This window comes from Mustela erminea, chromosome 6 (assembly GCF_009829155.1).
Source record: "Mustela erminea isolate mMusErm1 chromosome 6, mMusErm1.Pri, whole genome shotgun sequence".
Taxonomy (NCBI): domain Eukaryota; kingdom Metazoa; phylum Chordata; class Mammalia; order Carnivora; family Mustelidae; genus Mustela; species Mustela erminea.
In genome coordinates this window covers 92,877,460-92,895,871 of record NC_045619.1, presented here as the reverse complement: position 1 = coordinate 92,895,871, position 18,412 = coordinate 92,877,460, and the positions used below count along the sequence as shown (strand labels likewise).

At 46.5% G+C, this 18,412-nt stretch overlaps 2 protein-coding genes across 3 annotated transcripts; one reads left to right on the top strand and one right to left on the bottom strand.

The window, feature by feature from the left end:
- Positions 1 to 60: 60 nt before the first annotated feature.
- On the bottom strand, positions 61 to 1,149 carry SPRYD4 (SPRY domain containing 4). The gene is made up of 2 exons (XM_032348693.1): positions 975 to 1,149; positions 61 to 666 (listed from the first exon to the last, which is right to left on the bottom strand). The coding sequence occupies exons 1-2, from the start codon at positions 1,057 to 1,059 to the stop codon at positions 128 to 130; spliced, it is 624 nt and encodes a 207-aa protein (XP_032204584.1). The 5' UTR covers positions 1,060 to 1,149; the 3' UTR covers positions 61 to 127.
- On the top strand, positions 1,055 to 18,408 carry MIP (major intrinsic protein of lens fiber). 2 transcript variants are annotated; one of them, XM_032348692.1, is made up of 5 exons: positions 1,055 to 1,230; positions 13,977 to 14,096; positions 14,588 to 14,752; positions 15,168 to 15,248; positions 16,553 to 18,408. In XM_032348692.1, exons 1-5 carry the CDS (start codon positions 1,072 to 1,074, stop codon positions 16,736 to 16,738), a joined length of 711 nt encoding a protein of 236 aa, XP_032204583.1. In that variant the 5' UTR covers positions 1,055 to 1,071; the 3' UTR covers positions 16,739 to 18,408. The 2 variants fall into 2 exon arrangements, with proteins under 2 accessions (XP_032204583.1, XP_032204582.1); XM_032348691.1 differs by lacking the exon at positions 1,055 to 1,230 and having other exon boundaries at positions 13,598 to 14,096.
- Positions 18,409 to 18,412: the final 4 nt, after the last annotated feature.

Genomic DNA, 18,412 nt, shown 5'->3' with positions numbered 1-18,412 from the left:
GATATTGCACAGAGAACCCAACACTGCATTTCCAAAATGAGACACTGTGCGGTGGCAAAATTAAAAGGTTTCAGACACTTTCAGAGAATGATTGAGAGCATGATTAGGGACTCCAGCAATGGACATACTAGAGGCCTTCAGGCACCTCAAGCCCTGACTGGGTCAGCAGCTCTCCATCCCAAAGGGCAAAGGCAGGTACCACTGGACCTCGGAAATCTGTCTGAAGCGTGTGAACCACAGCAACCCTGCTCACATCCACCAGGCTCAGCTTCTGGGCCTCATACTCCAGCAGCAGCCCCACCTTCTCTGGCTGCCCGATGCCTTCAACAGGGGCTTTTTCATTGGCCAACATGGTGTGCCACTTGCGCTGGGCATAGGTGAACACCCAGGAACGATCGTCAACACCGATGCAACTATCCCGGGACATGTCCACATCTGCCACTCCTATCCGGAACTGGTGGGAGCGCTTCACTGTCACCTCCCAGTAGTGCCTGCCACTGGTGACCGCTGTGTCTGCCAGCACCACAGCCCACTCCCGGAAGCGCTCCACATTCAGGGCCAACTTGGTGGGCTCCAATCCCACTATGCCATATTTGACACCTGTATCACCTCTGAAGAGCGCTAGACTGCTGTGGGCCGTTCTTTCGTCCAGTTTGAAGCTGAAGCCTGTGAGCAGAGCAGAGAGACTGGATGATGACGGGGGTTAGAACCCCACAACTAGGGATACATACACATTACGATCTGAAAGGCAGTCATAAGTTCACGAGTACATGGGAAAGAGAATGTCACGCGGGCAAAAGTGGGGCACTTTAATATGGACCTTCGGACCCCTCGGGATTGAAAAAAAAAAAATTGTGCCCCATGTTTGGACTCCAAGACCAACGCAGATGGGGAGGGGAAATGAACCAAAGGAGCTCCCGGGAATAACGGTAACCATTTTGGAGATAAAAGAGAGTAAAAGGAAATAATCTTACCTCTGCGGGCTTCGGCGGCGGCAACCCCCAATCGTTTGGCTCCCCAGCGGCATGAGCAAAACGAACGTGCAAAAGGCAGCGCCATCTTGCGCCAGGGATGACTAGGGCACGCCCCCTGGCCTGGGACCTCGCCATCTGCCTGCCAGCTCCTTTCCGACGTGGTGCGCGAGTGGCCGCAGCGCAGTATGATGACGTAAAAGAGCCAGCGCCCGGTAGGGGAGCCATTTTAGTGAATTCTGCTCTAGGTCAGGACGTGGTAGGTACAGTTTGTTTAGTTTTTTGCTGAGGGGCTTGCTGCTCACGTTTTTACCAAGTAGGACCTTTAAAAAGATGGAGTAGTAAGAGATCAAAAGTATAGATTTTAGAATTAAGCAATAATCGGATTCGAACACGGCTCCGCTGTGTGACTTTGGGCAAATCACTTAACTTCTCCGAACCTTAGTGGTAAAAATTAAATGAGAGAATAACCTAGAATACAACCTGACAAAAAGCGATTCCTAGGTGAAGTGGCAGGTTGTTTTAATAAATAATAATATGTAAGTACTGTAAATGTTGGTTTTGTATTTTAAGGGTTGTTGGAGAAGGACTCAATCTCTACTGTATATTTCGTTCCTCATTGGCAGATTTGTATATTCAACAACCTATTAGATATTTCTACCTGGATGTTCCTGACCCCCACTCCCCCTGCCCCGTTAGCTAGTCACCTCAATTTAACATGTCTAAAACTTACTTTGTCTTCCTAAACAAGCTTCCTCCTCTAACTAGGTTCCCTGACTTCTGTGAAGTACAACCCGTAACCAACCAGCTTCCCAGGCTAGAAACCTGGAAGTCCTTGACTTCTTTGTCTCCCTCATCTCACATATCTGATTGTCCTTGAACCCCAATCAAATTATTCCTCCTCTGGATTACTGCACTGGCCTTCTAACTGGACTCCCCATTCTCCCCATTGCTGGGAAGAGGGAACATTTAAAGAGGCAGCTAGATAACGCATGTATTTGGTGTTTTGTTTTGTTTTAAGATTTTATTTATTTATTTGAGAGAAACAGAGAGTAGAGAGAGCATGTTGGGGGAGTAGGCAGAGGCAGGGAAAAGCCAACTCCCTACTGAGCAGGGAGCCCTATGCAGGGCTCAATCCCAGAACCTTGCCTTTATGACCTGAGTGGAAGGCAGACCCTTAACCATTGAGCCACCCAGGTAGGTGCCCCTTGCCTGTTCCGGTGGTTGTGTTTTCGTTTGTTGTTGTTTTTATTTGACACACAGTGCACAAGCAGGGGACAGGCAGTCAGAGGAAAAGAGAGAAGCAAGGAGCCTGATCCAGGACCAGATAACAGAACTCAGGGATCATGACCCCTGCTGAAAGCAGATGCTTAACCTACTGAGCCACCCAGGCGCTCCACCTGTTAAGTTCTTGGAAATAGGGATTAAAATGGGTTCTTAAGAATTCTTAGGAATGGGAATTAAATCCTTTGTTCTCTGTGCCCTAGGGCCTCAGTATTACCTTTAACACAGAGTAAGTGTACTGTTGTTTTTGAATTAATACATGAATGAGGATGAAGGGAGAAAGTTTTGTGCCCACCTTCTTGGAGTGCAGTGGCTGGCTCATTCTCCGCCAGGGGTCAGCCTGGTCCAGCCTTTACATCCTGCCTAATGTGTGAGAAGAGATGTTTCTATTCCTCTTAATTCTAGGAGCAAAGGCATGGAGGACAGATTTCCTTCAGAAAAGTCCTGCTCTGTCAATACTTTGCATCTTGGTAGTAATGAGAGAAAAGTTCCTGGGTTCTGTTTCTATAGTTTTTCTCCTTAGGTTCCATCCTAGATGTGAGAGCTAAAGCAATCACTGCATATTCCTCACACTGTCAGTTAGACACACTTCTGTTACTTTATTCCTGTTCAGGAAATAGCTTCTTGCTTGTCATCTCTTGTGTTATTTCACTTTTGCACACTGACCATCCACCCGATAAACTCACCTTCAGTGTTCAGATGATTTACCTACCTCGTTGCTAATATACAATAATTAATTCCCTTTTTAAAAAGATTTTATTTATTTTTTTGACAGAGAGAGTCACAGCAAGAGAGGGAACACAAACAGGGTGAGTAGGAGAGAGAGAAGTAGGCTTCCTGCTGAGCGGGCTGGAGCCCAATTCAGGGCTCAATCCCAGGACCCTGGGATCTCAGCCTGAGCCGAAGGCAGCCGCTTAACCACTGAGCCACCCAGTCGCCCCACGAGTAATTAATTCTTAACATTTCCATGCATAATCATTAAGAAGTGATAGAGTTTCACTTGATAGAAAAAAGGGGAAAAGAGATTTAAGGTAGGGATGCCTGGGTGGCTCAGTCATTAAGTGTCTACCTTCAGCTTGGGTCATAATCCTAGGGTCCTGGGATCAAGCTCCACATGGGGCTCCCTGCTTGGTGGGAGGCCTGCTTCTCTCTCTGCCTGCCTCTCCCCCTGTTTGTGTTCCCTCTCTCGCTGTGTGTCTCTGTTAAATAAATAAATAAAATCTTAAAAAAAAAAAAAGACATTCAAGGTATAGGGAACAGCTTCTGCTAAAGCACTGGGTAATGAAATAGAATGAAGTTTTGAGGAGTGACAAGAAGCACAAAATTGTCAGGGCCTCATCCTGGGGAGATATGCTGAATTATGTTAAATTCAGTTAAAGCTGAATTATGAAGAGTCACATATTCACAGTAAGAATGTCTTTCAGGCATTCAGGAACAGTTGAAGGGCCACAGGGAGATGACAAATCACAAGTACCTTTTTTTTTTTAAGATTTTACTTATTTATTTGACAGAGATTACAAGTAGACAGAGAGGCAGGCAGAGAGAGGGAGAGAGAGAGAGAGAGGGAAGCAGGCTCCCTGCTGAGCAGAGAGCCCGATGCAGGACTCGATCCCAGGACCCTGAGATCATGACCTGAGCCGAAGGCAGCAGGCTAACCCACTGAGCCACCCAGGCGCCCCTACAAGTACTTCTATTAAAGATTTTATTTGAGGGGGCACCTGGGTGGCTCAGTGGGTTGAGCCGCTGCCTTCGGCTCAGGTCATGATCCCAGAGTTCTGGGATCGAGTTCCGCATCGGGCTCTCTGCTCAGCAGGGAGCCTGCTTCCTCCTCTCTCTCTCTGCCTGCCTCTCTGCCTACATGTAATCTCTCTCTGTCAAATAAATAAATAAAATCTTAAAAAAAAAAAAAGATTTTATTTGAGAGAGAGCATGCACACGCATGAGTAGGGGGAAGGGCAAAGGAAGAGGGAAAAACAGACTCCACAAGATCATGACCTGAGCTAAAGTCAGGTGCTTAACCAACTGAGCCACCCAGGCACCCCTACAGGCACTTTTATAAAGATAAAACTGGCAGCAACATGGAGAATGAATTGAGGGAATGAGACCAGAAACAGGGTCAAATGGGGGCACCCATTAACTGCTCAGTTGGTTAAGCAACTGCTTCGCCTCAGGTCATGATCCTGGTAGTCCCGGAATCGAATAGTGCATTGGGCTCCCAGCTCCATGGGGAGTCTGCTTCTCCCTCTGACCTTCTCCCCTCTCATGTTCTCTCTCACTCTCTCTCAAATAAATAAAATCTTAAAAAAAAACAAAAAAAAAGAGGGTGGCTGGGTGGCTCAGTGGGTTAAGCCACTGCCTTCGGCTCAAGTCATGATCTCAGGGTCCTGGGATCAAGTCCCACATCAGGCTCTCTGCTTGGCGGGAAGCCTGCTTCCCCTTCTCTCTCTCTTTCTGCTTGTGATCTCTCTCTCTCTCTGTCAAATAATAAAATATTGGGGAAAAAAAAAAAGAAAGAAACAGTCAATGGGGTCTAAAGCCACTAGAATCCTCAGGTGAGAGATGGTGTTGGTTAAGCCATGTAAGAAGTAGAATGGGTCGAGTTTTGGTGACTGGTTAGGTGGGAGTGAGAAGATAGGGGAAGGAGTCAAAGCTGATTCATAGGTTTCTGATTTAATGGGAGAATACAAAAGGAAAATCATGTTTGAATGGGGGAAGATAGTTCTTTCTGTTTTTTCGTGGGTTTTTTAAAAAGATTTTATTTATTGGGGCTCAGTCATTAAGTGTCTGCCTTCAGCTCAGGTCATGATCCCAGAGCATGGGGCTCCCTGCTCTCTGGGAAGCCTGCATCTCCCTCTACCACTTCCCCTGCTTTTATTCCATATCTCTCTCTCTCTTTCTCTCTCTCTCTGTCAAATAAACAAAATCTTTAAAGAAAAAAAATATTTTGTTTATTTATTCGTGACAGAATGAGTGGGGGGTGGGGAGAGCCAGAGGGAGAGGGAAAAGCAGACTTCCAGATGAGCAGGGAGCCCAATGTGGGGCTCCATACCAGGACCCCGAGATCATGACCTGAGCTGAAGGCAGATGCCCAGCCAACTGAGCCACCCAGACATCCCTCATTCTGTTTCAGGCAGGCTGTATTTGAGGTGTCTACAGGACACCCACGTGAAAATGTTCTGTAAATATGTGGATATAAATTTTGAGGGAGAGTGGAATAGATGAAGTCATCTACGGAGAGGCTGTCAACTAGAATAAGAAGGGTATAAACCGATGGTGCAATGCTAGTGAAAACCCGTATCTTAGATAACACATATACTGTTAAGTAAGTACTTAAAACAGGTTCTAACCATAATGAGCATTGATTTGTCTGGCATGGAGTTATATATGACTCCCTAGGAAGACAAGGGAAGAAGGAGGCAAGAACAGGATGTGTCAGTCTGTTTTCACCTTATTTCTTAGATTAGGCCATTTTTAACATGTGGGGGTCCTCATCTGACCCACATGCTAATTGGAGCTCTTAGCTATAGACACGAGAGGGATGAGGCACTCAGATGTTGGTGATTGTTCTGGACTTTGCCAGGAGTCAGCAGTCAGCAAAGCATAACCAGAGAAAAAGAGAGAAGGGGGGCCCTCAGGAGCTAGCCAAAGGGGCTGCTAGGCTGGCTTGTGCTATGCTGGGGCCTTTGTTCTATGAAACTGTCCACACAATGGAGCTGGGTTACATGCTGATGTGGCATTCTGAATATTGGTTAGGATAGAGATTCCATGTGGGGGATGCAGAGACAGATGCTCACCCAGCCCCTCAGGACCACATCTCAATTCAATTCACCCTACATTGTAATTGCCACAGAGGATGTTCAAGACTTGATAACCATAAATTATGTGTATATCTGATTAATTCATGAATCACTTCATTTACATTTGAAGGCAGCTAACATAAAACATGTTTATTGCCTGGGTATATCTCATTTGATCCTCATAAAATCCTATAAGATCAGCAAGTTAGATACTTCTATTGAACTCAGACCTAGGTTATGCTCTAAGTCTTGATCATACAGGCTGGCTGTGGTTTGGCTTCAGAGAGGTAGTAAGCTGGTGGATAACATCAGAGGTGGTGGTAATCACATGGGACCCACTGTGGAGAAATGAGACAAGACAAATAGCTCTGCCTGCAGATTCCCTGAGATTTATAGATGTACTTACTCCCTAATATTATAGATTATGCTTCCTATGGCACCTCCCAGAGACTGAGAAATGGAGCCTTCTTTATTGAAGAGGGTACAGTAAATTTAGGATACCTAGCCCCAGGAGTATAAAGAGTTTGGAAGGCTGATTGTTAGTAATCAAGAGATAACTCAGTCTAGTTAGTGTAGAGATAGATGAGACTCCAGGATGCTCACTTCTACAAGCAGTTAATACTTAAAATAAGTTTGTTGTTTTACAAATCCTTTTCCTCCACATCCATAGTTCTTAGTAGGAAAAAAAAAAATCAAAAACATGTGTATGCCTACTCAATGGCAGAAGAAAGAAAGGGAGAGAATCTAGAATTTAAAATTTTGGCAACCCCTGGAAAGGACCCCAAATATAACAAAGTAGAGTGATAGCAAAAAAAAAAAAAAAAGAAAGAAAAAAGAAAAAGAAAAAAAAAAAAAGAAAGAAAGAAAGAGAAAAGAAAAGAAAAAAGAAAAAGAAAGTGACCAAGCCAACCAGAAGAGATGACAAGGATGGGTTGGGATGTGTCCCAGGTAATCCTAGAAGTGTTCAACCCCAGGAATCCCCTGCAGTCCCAGGAAATTCCTCAGAGGAACTCTCCTTTGCAGATTCTAGTGGTCCAGTTGCCAATTCAGCATTGGTACCTTCTCACTGGCTTGCTCTGTTTCTGGTGAGGAATGGAATTATCCTTACCTTGCCTTCCCTGGAATCCTCACTGTCTTCCAGATCCTTGCTTTAGCTTTCCTCTTCACTTCTCTGGCTCCTGAAACCCAGTTGTATAAAGATGATTAGGAAGTGGAAGGATGAGTCCTACTTTCACTGTGAGCACTTCTGGTAGATAGAAGCCATTATAAGCTCATGCCCCTCCCATGGTGAGTCTGGGTTGGAGGGCTAAAGAGGAAGAAAGAGATGGGTAGGAGAGGGAATGCACAAGGTTGGGGAGACTGAATGTTTAGGTGTGAGTATGATAGTCTAAGGCTCCATTGGGGAGAGCACTGACTGGGTAGGGGTGGCAGTTTGAGGGATGAGCTTCCTCTCTATTGGCTGAAGGAAGAACACGAAATGTTCTCTAGTCACAGGAGTGGAGCTCTCCCCTGTCTGGCTACCTCCTTCTTCAGAGAAAGCACCTGAGACACTTGCTCCTCATCCCAGCTCCACTCACCTAGACCTAGAAAAGCAGTCTCCAAACCAGAGCAGGATACTCAACAGAGACTCTGAACCAGATTGGCCAAACGGTGTTCTAGAAGATGAGATTCCTGCAGAAAGGAGAAACCACCATCTTTTTCTATAGACTCCTTCCTTCTCCTGTTGAAACTGAGACTTTTCCTCTTCTCTGCTGTTAAATCCCAGTAAAAGCAAATGGAGGCTTATTCACTGACTACTCCTTTATTCTGTCCTTCAGTCTTTCTCCCATCCTCTCATGACAGGTGCTTCATGGGGGGAGGGGGGTGGACAGTAGGTGCAGGATGAAGAGGCTGGAGAGTTTATTGAGGGGGGCGGACAGAAAGAGGAAGAGGAGGAGAGAGGTGGGAGACCAGTGAGGAAAAGAGTGAAGCAGACACTGCCAGCCCACACAGCCAGCCTGATCTTGCCTACCCCTCCCCGCCCTCTCCCCCAGGACCTATAGTGCCAACGGTTTGGGAGAGACCTGCTGGCTAAAGGCCTAGGCACCCTGGTCTTTGTAGGGGTTGTTTTTAGGGCCTGTGCCCCAGTGGGAGCTCTGTGCCAGGCACAGTCCCTCAACTCTTGCCTGAAGAGCTGATGGTGGTGAGTCTGGCACAGATTTTTGATGAGGTCAGTGGGGCCCAGACAAATCCTGCCCTCACTCTGGCACTGCACTGTGCCCACTGGCTTGACTCCCTCCAGGAGGTGTCCTATATCCTTGCCAAGAGCACAGCAGCCATCCTGGCCTAGGTCCTCTTCTACCTAGCACTGCCCCAGGTGGCTACATCACAGTTACTCATCCAGGTAGGCAGCAGCCCCTCTTCCTGAGTAGGGTGACACTAGGTAGGTAATGAAAGCAGGTGGCTGATAGGACTTCAAGGAATGAACAAAAGAGGAGGGCCCCCTGCTCTGTGCATCCTCTCATTCAGCTACCTTCAGTATGATGCAAATAGGCCAATGAGTTAGGCTCAGCCACTCAAGAATTTGGGTAACTTGTTGCAGATCCTTTGCTTAAAGCTGCTTGATAGATAGGTGGTGGGGTCTGGGAGGCTGCCGGGAGCAGGGGGTAGTTTGTGTCCTCCCACTCTGGTCCTAGCACCTCTGGTCTCATCTAGGTGAGCAGGAAGAGTCATAGGCCAATCTCTGGGCGTGAAGTGTTTGTCCCTATCCAGCAGGTACTCACCACGTTTGCTGTGGCTCACTACAGTGCCTGGAAGCAGGTGAGCCAACCAGGCCAGCAGTGGGTTGCTCAGTGACTACTAGAGAACTGGCATTGGTAAGAACCCAACCCATACCAAGCAGGGCCTTGGGGAAGCCTGGGTTCCACTCCTCAAGGGAGACACAGCTACCCCCCCATTTGCCTTTTTTTTTTTTTTTAAGATTTTTATTTATATATTTGACGGACAGAAATCACAAGTAGGCAGAGAGGCAGAGAGAGAGGGGCGGGGAAGCAGGCTCCCTATTGAGCAGAGAGCCTGACTCGGGCCTCAATCCCAGGACCCTGAGATCATGACCCAAGCCGAAGGCAGAGGCTTTAACCCACTGAGCCACCCAGGCGCCCTCCCCATCCGCCTTTAAAGAGGCTAGGCTAGGGGTGCCTGGCTGGCTCAGTCAGTTAAGCGGCTGCCTTCATCTCAGGTCATGATCCCAGGATTCTGGGACTGAGCCTATGTGGGGGTTCCCTGCTCATCGGGGTGTCCTCTTCTCCTTCTCCCTCTGTGTGTATGTAGTTTCTCTCTCTTTCACTCAAATAAATCATTCTTTAAGGGTGCCTGGGTGGTTCAGTCAATTAATCATCTGCCTTTGGCTTGGGTCATGATCCCAGAGTCCTTGACATGGAGCCCCCCACATCAGGCTCCCTGCTCAGCAGGGAGTCTGCTTCTCCCTCTCCCTCTGATCCTGAACCCTCACTAATTAGCTAACTAACTAACTAACTAACCAAATCTTTAAAAAAATAAAATCAAGAGTCTAGGGTAATGGAAAATAATAGTTATTCTAGTTTAATGTAAATCTGTGCAAAAACTCAAGTGAGCTTTTGAGAGCTTATATTGAATTTGGAAGTTTGTCATTCAGCTAAGTGGCCAATGCGAAAGGAAATGGGCCAGGATTCAGTTTTCCATGAGATTCTAGTCAATATTTGGTGAGGAATAAAGAGAAGAGATTTGGGTGTCTGTCTGGTTCAGTCGGTGTAGCATATAATTCTTGATCTTAGGGACATGAGTTTGAGCCCCATGTTGGGCATAGAGATTACTTAAAAAAAAAAAGTTTAAAAAAAGTTGATAGCTTCAAATAAGGAAATCTAATAATTTTATTTGATGTAAACAAGGGGACTGAATTAGATGCACTTTGCTCTTCTGTTCCTTACTACAAGAGGTTATAGAATTGGTGGTTAGGGATAAGCTTTTGCTTTTAATAAAACCCTAATCAAGTGGCTCCTATTTATTTTATTAAGTGCTTTATTCTGTACCAAACAGTATGTTAAGACTTTACCTACATTATGTTATTTGATCCAGAAGAAACTGAGGCTTGGAGAGCTTATGTTAATTTATTCAACAAAGATTTATTTGTTTTCTACTGTGTGTTAAGCTTTGGGTTTGCAGTGGTGAACAAGTCAGACACATCCCTGCCCTTCTGGAATTTATATTTAGTAGGGATAACTTCAGCCAGTTGTTTTTGTTTGTTTGTTTGTTTCTGTTGTTTGTTACGGATTTCAAGGGCTTGGACTATTCCTTTGTTTATGACATCCCCTCCTCATTGGCCTATATATGGCTTCCCCTAATTTTTAAAACTATTATTTATTTATTTACCAGAGAGAGAAAAAGCACCAGTGTGAGCTGGGGGGGGGGGCAGAGAGAACTGGAAGCGAGAATTCCAAGCAGACTCCACGCAGAGTGTGGAGCCTGACATGGGGCTTGATCCCAGCACCCTGAGATCACGACCTGAGCCAAAAATCAGAGTGGATGTTTAACCAACGGAGCCACCCAGGCACCCCTAATTTATTTTTTTAAGTAACAAACTAAGCATCGTTTTATTAAGTAATCTCTGCACCCCATGGAGGGCTTGAACTCACGACCCAAAGATCAAGAGCTGGGTGTGCCACCAACTAAGCCACATAGGCACCCCAATTAAACCAACCATGTAACAGAAAAACTAGAGCCTTGAGAATCACAGAAATCAATAAATATTCCACTCCATCCCCTTGCTCCCCCTGCCTGAGGTAAACACCATCCTGAATCCTATTTCATCATTCTTTATTTACTTTTTTGTGTAGTTTCATCTTATCTGTATGTGTTCTGAAAAGCATATTTTTATTTTAGATTCTTTTAAGATTTTTTTTAAGTAATCTCTACACCCAACATGGAACTAGAACTCACAACCCTGAGACTAAGAGTCACGTGCACTACCAACTAAGCCAGCTAGGCACCCCGATTTTATTTTTTTTAATTTTATAAAAAGTTTATCATGCCATGTATAATCTTCTGGGACTCTTTTTTTACTTGATATTTTATTGCTAAAGCTCCTCCCTGTTAATGCGTATCACTGTGGTGGTTCACTTTGTATTTTATTTTTTTAAGTAGGCTCCGCGTCTAACATGGAACCCAGCACAGGGCATGAACTCACAATCCTGAGAGGAGACCTAAGCTGACATCAAAAGTCAGATGCTTAACTGACTGAGCCACCCAGGTGCCCCAGGTTCTCTCATTCTGACTGCCAAATAATTTTCCATTGTGTGAACAGTGCTGCTCTCAACATTCTTATATATGTCTCCTAGAGAATTTTCTTGGTTAAGCATCTGACCAGGCATGGAGCCTGCTTAGGATTCTCTCTCTCCCTCTACCCCTTTCCCTCCCCTCTCTGTCTCCTAAGAAAGAAAGAGAGAGAGAGAAATAAGAAAGAAAGGGGGAGGGAGGGAGGGAGGGAGGAAGGAAAGAGAGAGACAGAGAAAGAAAAACAGGAAGTAAGGAAGGGAGAGAGGGAAGGAATGAAAGAAGAAAGAAAGAAAGAGAAAGAAGGGGAAAGAAAGGAAGGAAGGAAGAAAGGAAGGAAAGAAGGAAGAAGTTAGTTTCCCTTGGATATATAAATGAGAAGTGAAATTCCTGGGTCAGAAACCATGTTCGTCTTTATAATATGGTGCTATATACTGCGTTCCAAAGTAATAATCCCAATTTATACTCCCACTATCAGTCTTTTTTTTTTAAGATTTTATTTATTTATTTGACAGACAGAGATCACAAGTAGGCAGAGAGAGAAAGGGAAGCAGGCTTCCTGCTTAGCAGAGAGCCTGATGTGGGGCTAGATCCCATGACCCTGGGATCATGACCTGAGCTGAAGGCAGAGGCTTTAACCCACTGAGCCACCCATGCGCCCCTCCCACTATCAGTCTTAACTACTTCTGTCACTTTGTATTCTCATCCATATCTGAACCAAGGTATCTGTTGCCAGAGTCTCTGTTCTTACTACCATGACATACTACTTTCTGTCCTGTCCCAGGCTCCTTTCCCCAGAAGCAGCATGAAACTTGTATCTCCTCGGGGACCAACAGAGGTGACTGGAAACTGGGAGCATCTCTGGGTGAGAGGCAACAAGGGTCCCAGGGCCTGAAGTGAGGATATTGGTGGGCCATCTAAAACCCAAGAGATTCCAAGGATCTCTAATGGATTGTTCCTCTTCCATGAAATTGGGAGCTCCAGTCTCCTTGGGTGCCCTCTGACCTGTTCTCAGCAACTTCCTACATGTGGGTGGATGAGATGGGCTCTCTGCCTTTGCTATAACTGTTCCTATCCATTCCCAAGCTGGATATTGGAGGATGAGAGGAGAAGAAGCCCGAATCTGTGTTCTTCCTCTCTCTCCACAGATATATTGGATGGGTCCAATGCTGGGAACCAATATTGCAGACCTCTTCTTTAAATTTTTGTTCTTCTCCTCCTCATGGGAAACACTTGTGGCATGTATGACTTGCCATGGGGTAGAGATGGTAGAGCCTTCCAGTCCATCCCATTCTGCCTTCTCTACTACTGCAGAGCCCCCCACGAGGTCCCCCATCAAGCCTGGACACAACTGAACCTCTTTCCCCGTGCTCTTCTACCCCATTTTGTCCTCTTCTTGCTTGTCTAGACACTCCCATCCCCAGACTCTTCCTTAGAGATCAAGATTTAAGGCCCCAGGGTCCTGATTAGGACCATATTAGGAAGCATTAGACCCTCGCATTGCTCCATAGCCATGACTCAGTTTCTTTCTTTTGAGTACTTCCTGCTAGGACTTTGTGAGTTAGGAAAGACGAAGGATAAGCTGATTCTGAAATTTAACTACTAAGCCCTTTTCTCCTCCCCAGTCCCCAAGCCCACCCCCACCCTATCCATGGAAGATAGATTCTTCCTCTTATCTTTGTGGTTTACAAGGCCAGGCTGAGGGCTTGGAAAGGGAGGTGCTGGCATGGATTGGGGGTAGGGAACCTGGGTTTGGAGAAAAACAGACACAGCAGAACTATTCTGTCCCAGAGCTGCAGGGTCCACAGATTCCAGACCAAACCAACCAATGGGGAAAGGCCCTCTAATCCCAGAGAACTAAAGAATTCTCTTCAGTTATCCAACTTCCCTGCCGGACCCCACTCCTGACCCCCACCCCCACCCTTACCCGTGGCCGACTCAGAGGAGACTGAAGGCCCCTAGGAGCACAGTCTCATACCCTGTGAAGTGAACTCACTTTGACTGATCTTCCAAGGAAAATTGAGGAATGTTCTAATATAGATGTCAATCAGGACCATGAACCCCAATTTTGACACAAAGAGAGAAACGGACTTCGATGTTCCCCCTGTTCTTGATCCTTTTCTCTCAGAGTCTCTCTAGCCCTGGCTCTACCCCTACCCTAACACTCACCCACGGCTCTGCTCATCTCCCTTGGAAGAGGGAGGGGAAAATCCAGCAGCTTTATCAGATGCGTAAAAGTGGGTCCAGCCCTCTGCAGCTCTGAAGGGGTTAAGAGGCTGGACCAGCCACTTCAGCCTGCCCCTCCCAGGGATTAAGAGTCCTCTATAAAGGGGACTGTCCACCCAGATCAGGCCAGGGGGGTATCAGGGACCCAGGCATTGTGCCCATCCCCCCTGCCATGTGGGAACTAAGGTCAGCCTCCTTCTGGAGGGCCATATTTGCTGAGTTCTTTGCCACCCTCTTCTATGTCTTTTTTGGACTGGGGGCCTCACTACGTTGGACCCCCGGACCCCTGCATGTCCTGCAGGTGGCTCTGGCCTTTGGCCTGGCCCTGGCTACGCTGGTGCAGGCTGTGGGCCACATCAGCGGAGCCCATGTCAATCCTGCAGTCACTTTCGCCTTCCTTGTGGGTTCCCAGATGTCTCTGCTCCGGGCCTTCTGCTATATGGCAGCCCAACTCCTGGGAGCTGTGGCTGGGGCCGCCGTGCTGTACAGTGTCACCCCGCCTGCCGTCCGAGGAAACCTAGCCCTTAATACGGTAATGGTCAGCTAAGTGGGGCTGGACGAACCTGGTACCCTGACTCCCTGCCTGGCGGAGGCCAATCAGTTCCTCAGGGGTCTGGGACGTTGTGGGTATGGGGGGTGGGGGGGAGTGTATGCTCACATGCACACACATGTGTGTCAAGTGTAGTTTGGAGAAGTAAGGAAGGCATAAAGGCCTGGACTGACTCAAGAGACCCAAGTTCTGGTTTCAGCTTTCCTTCCAACTCCTTGCAGGTTCTTGAGGAGAATTATTTTACCTGACAGGGCCTCAGCTTGCTCATCTGCCTGAGTGGGTACAATTCTTTCTACCATGTAGGAGTATTATTGGGAGAAATAAGAAGCAAATACAATTACTATGAAGGGGGTTGTATCATCCTCCCTCTCCAGGGAAATGATGCCATACAGGGCTTACTGTGTGGGAAGCCCTGAGGAAGTAACATTGGGACAACCCTAATGAGTTGCCTCCTTTCTTCTTCTTCTGCCCAGTTGCACCCTGGGGTGAGTGTGGGCCAGGCCACCACGGTGGAGATCTTCCTGACGCTCCAGTTTGTGCTCTGCATCTTTGCTACATACGACGAGAGGCGCAATGGCCGCCTGGGATCTGTAGCCCTGGCTGTTGGCTTCTCCCTCACCCTGGGACACCTCTTTGGGGTAAGCAGGAGAGGAGAGAAGCTTCTTGTTTAAGGACTCTATGGCCCTTAGACCTTTCCCAACTTTTTAAAGTTTTTTTCTGCCCAGCTCATGGTCAAACATGAACATAGTCCTCCTCACTCTGTTTTGGTCGGCACAGAGGAGTTGACCCTGTTCTAATCCTCTCTTTTGTGATCTCTATATCTGGTCCTTCTTGACCCCAAGGTGGAGTGTATGCTTCAGGGGTAGATGTGGGCTTTGTTTAGGGATCCATAGTACCTTTACTCCATTATGGAACACCCACCCTCAGTTCATCCTTCCCTTCTTACTGCTGGCTGGGGGCAAGGTGCCAGCCCTTGGGGTCATGTGGGTTGTGGGGAGAGAAGCTGGGGTGAAGTAATGGAAAGTGTCTCAGTTATGACTATGTCTTTTGCAGATCTATTATACTGGTGCAGGCATGAACCCTGCCCGCTCCTTTGCTCCTGCCATTCTCACCAGAAACTTCACCAACCACTGGGTGAGTGAGGGGAGAGGGCCAAGATCTCAAAGCCCTCCTTTATGGGTGTGGGCTGCAGGCTCCATGTTTGGTTCCTGCTTTCCATCTGGATATGTTAACTGCTTTATTAGCACTCAGCTAAAGGGGCTGTCGCAGAATCTGGCATGCCTCTGTGAGCACAATTCATTAATTTGCTAGAAAGAGAAGCTCTTGCTCATGTTGTTCCTTCACTGGTTGGTTGGTCAGGGATTTTTTTACTAAGTATCCACAGGATTCTAAAACTAGCTCTATGAGGATAGACAACTGAACAGGAAGTCAAAACCTGCTCCTCTCAGGGCTCAGGATATGTATGCGTACAGATGGGCCTGCACCTCAGCCCAGTTCTAGCACATTACTGGCCCGGTGTGTGACCATGGCAAATGACGCTGTCATTCTTTGTCCCAGTTTCCTTACCATAAAACGGGGGTGAGGAGAAGTAAGTGTGAACATTGTATGTGTGAAATATTTAGCACAGAACCTGGTCTGGACTAAGACCTCAATAAAAATGGGCTGTGTCTATGTTATTTAGTCATATGCCAGCCAAGCATACAGAAATAATTAAAAAATTTTTTCAAAGCTGTATCCCCATTTTCACGGCAGCATTATTCACAGAAGCCAAAAGGTAGAAGCAACCCACGTGTCCCTCACAAGTGAGTGGATAAACAAGAGGTAGTCTCCACATGCACCGGAATAGTATTCAGCCTTACAAAGAAGGAAGTCCTGTCAAAGGCTCAACATGGGATGGACCTTGAGGACATTATGCTATATGAAATACACCGTCACCAAATGGCAAATACTGTATAACTCCACTTATGTGAAGTGTCTAGAGTAGTCGAATTCACTGAAACAAAGTACAAGGGTACTTGATGGGGGTTCAGGAGAAAGGGCAATGGGGAGCTGTTGTTTAATGGGTACAGAGATTCAGATTGACCAGAAGAAGGAGTTCTGGAGGTTTGTTGTGCATCAATATGATATACTTAACATACATCTGTACTGTACACTTAGCATAGGTTAAGGTGGTAAATTTTGTGTCATGTGTTTTACCACAATCAAACCCTTTTTCCCCCCCAAAGCAATCTATAAACTAGTGAAAACTGGTAACAAAAAATAGAATATATATGGGGGATAAAGGACTAATTTGGTGAGTCAGAAAAGAAATGGTAAGTTTTAAGGTACAATCAGTAGAGCAATTTAGAATTTAAAAACAAACACTGGTTTCTGCTTAAATAGTGCCCAGTTGTATTTGCCAAGTACAGATGTTTGTTTTCTTCTCCCTTTTCCTACAGGTATACTGGGTGGGCCCAATCATTGGAGGGGGACTAGGCAGTCTCCTCTACGACTTTCTCCTCTTTCCCCGGCTCAAGAGTGTTTCTGAGAGACTGTCTATTCTCAAGGGCGCCAGGCCCAGTGACTCCAATGGACAACCAGAGGGCACTGGGGAACCTGTTGAACTGAAGACCCAGGCCCTGTGAAAACTCCAGTTGGCTAGAGGGAGTAGGAAGCTTCTGGGTTTACTCAGAGGGGCTAAGCCAACCCCTGGACGACTGGGGGAGGGACATATACTTCTTTATTTTTTAATTTATGTGTGTTTTTTTTTTTCCCCCTTTTGCTGTGTGAAATCTTTCAAGTTGCATTCATGAGCTGGTTTGTGCAAACTTCCCTTCCTCCCCATCCCACCTCTCTTCGCCGCTGTGTGTATGATTGTGCGTATGAATGGTATGAATGTGAGTGAATGTGGCTGTGTCTGAGTTTTGGGGCACAGCAGGAGAGGTAGGGAAGGGAAAAAAGGTATCACCCTATACCTTACTCTCCCAACCCACTGTGGTGAGCACAGGGAACCAAGACCTTTCAGCTTCTGGCCTTCACCCTGCTGCCAGTCAAGTTTATTATGGCCCTAGGTTTATGCGGGAGCAGGGAAGCAGGGGATACTCCTCACAGGAGGCAGATGGAGACATGGCATTCCAAGGGTTGGGAGAAGGGGCTGAGGGCAGGGAGAGAGAAAATGGAGGCATGAGCCCCATACCAGGTTGCAGTTGTACAAAAAAAATTGGGAGAAGTTAATGGAAGAGTGTAGCCAACTTGGGGATGCTTGCCCCGGGGACTTGGGTGGGGAAGTAGCTCTGAGAAAAGTGGCAGGTGGGATTTGAACTGTTGGGTAAAGCCACATAAACTTGTCTACATCCACCAGCTGGGTTTTGTGTTCATTCTGGTATGACGGATCTCTTTCGCAGGCCCTGGGCCAGTGAGCTCCCAATCTAAACAAGGAGTAGGGTGAGCCTAGAACCTAGAAAATTTAAATAGTTTAGCAGTTCTACCAGACATACCCAGAGGTGCCTCCAGGCAACTGGTACTTAAGCCAAAGGAGAGCTCCCTAAGGTCAAAACAGGAAATCTGGTGCCCAGAGCAAATGTAGAGGTAGGGGTGGGGGGCCGTAGGAGGGAGAGGCTTTGATCCTGAGTTTTAATTTCGTTAGACCGGATCAGAAACACTCTTCAAATGGTATCTTTCTGCTTTTACCCCTAGTTTTATAGTCTTCTTTATTTTCCTTTTTTGTGTGTGTCTTCTCACTTTTCTCTCGTGTGTCCTTTCAACAAATCTCTTAAAACTCTCTTCATATCCCCAAAATTGACTCCTTCTATTCAAATGCTTAATGATTCAGATTATTATTCGTCTGAGCCCTATCTTCTTTTGTCATCAGCAAAATACACTCATCTCAGCAGAGTCCAGAGGAGATCCTCAACTTACCAATGAATATTTATTGTTGTTCTCTTCCTTTTAGGAGCCAGCTCGCTTCGCAAGCTTTAAAACTATATCTCTAGCTTGGAAGACCACTCTAGCCCGTAGCTCAACTCTCCACTTCCTCCCAAATAAAGCCTAATTTTTCTAACTAACCATTGAGACTTTGGAATAATCCACTTGACTAGGCGGGGGGTGAATGTTTGTAAATTTACCTCTAATCGGGCTTTGATCCCTATTATCTTAGCAGAAAATTTATAGCGCTGTGGTTCTTAGCTCACCATAGGGGATCAGCTCAGATCAAACAGTACCTGTACTCGCTTCCCTTTTCCTTACTTCATCACCACCACCACCATCCCTCCCCACCCCGCGGCTCGGTTGGGGTTACATGGACCAGCCCGGCTCGCCCG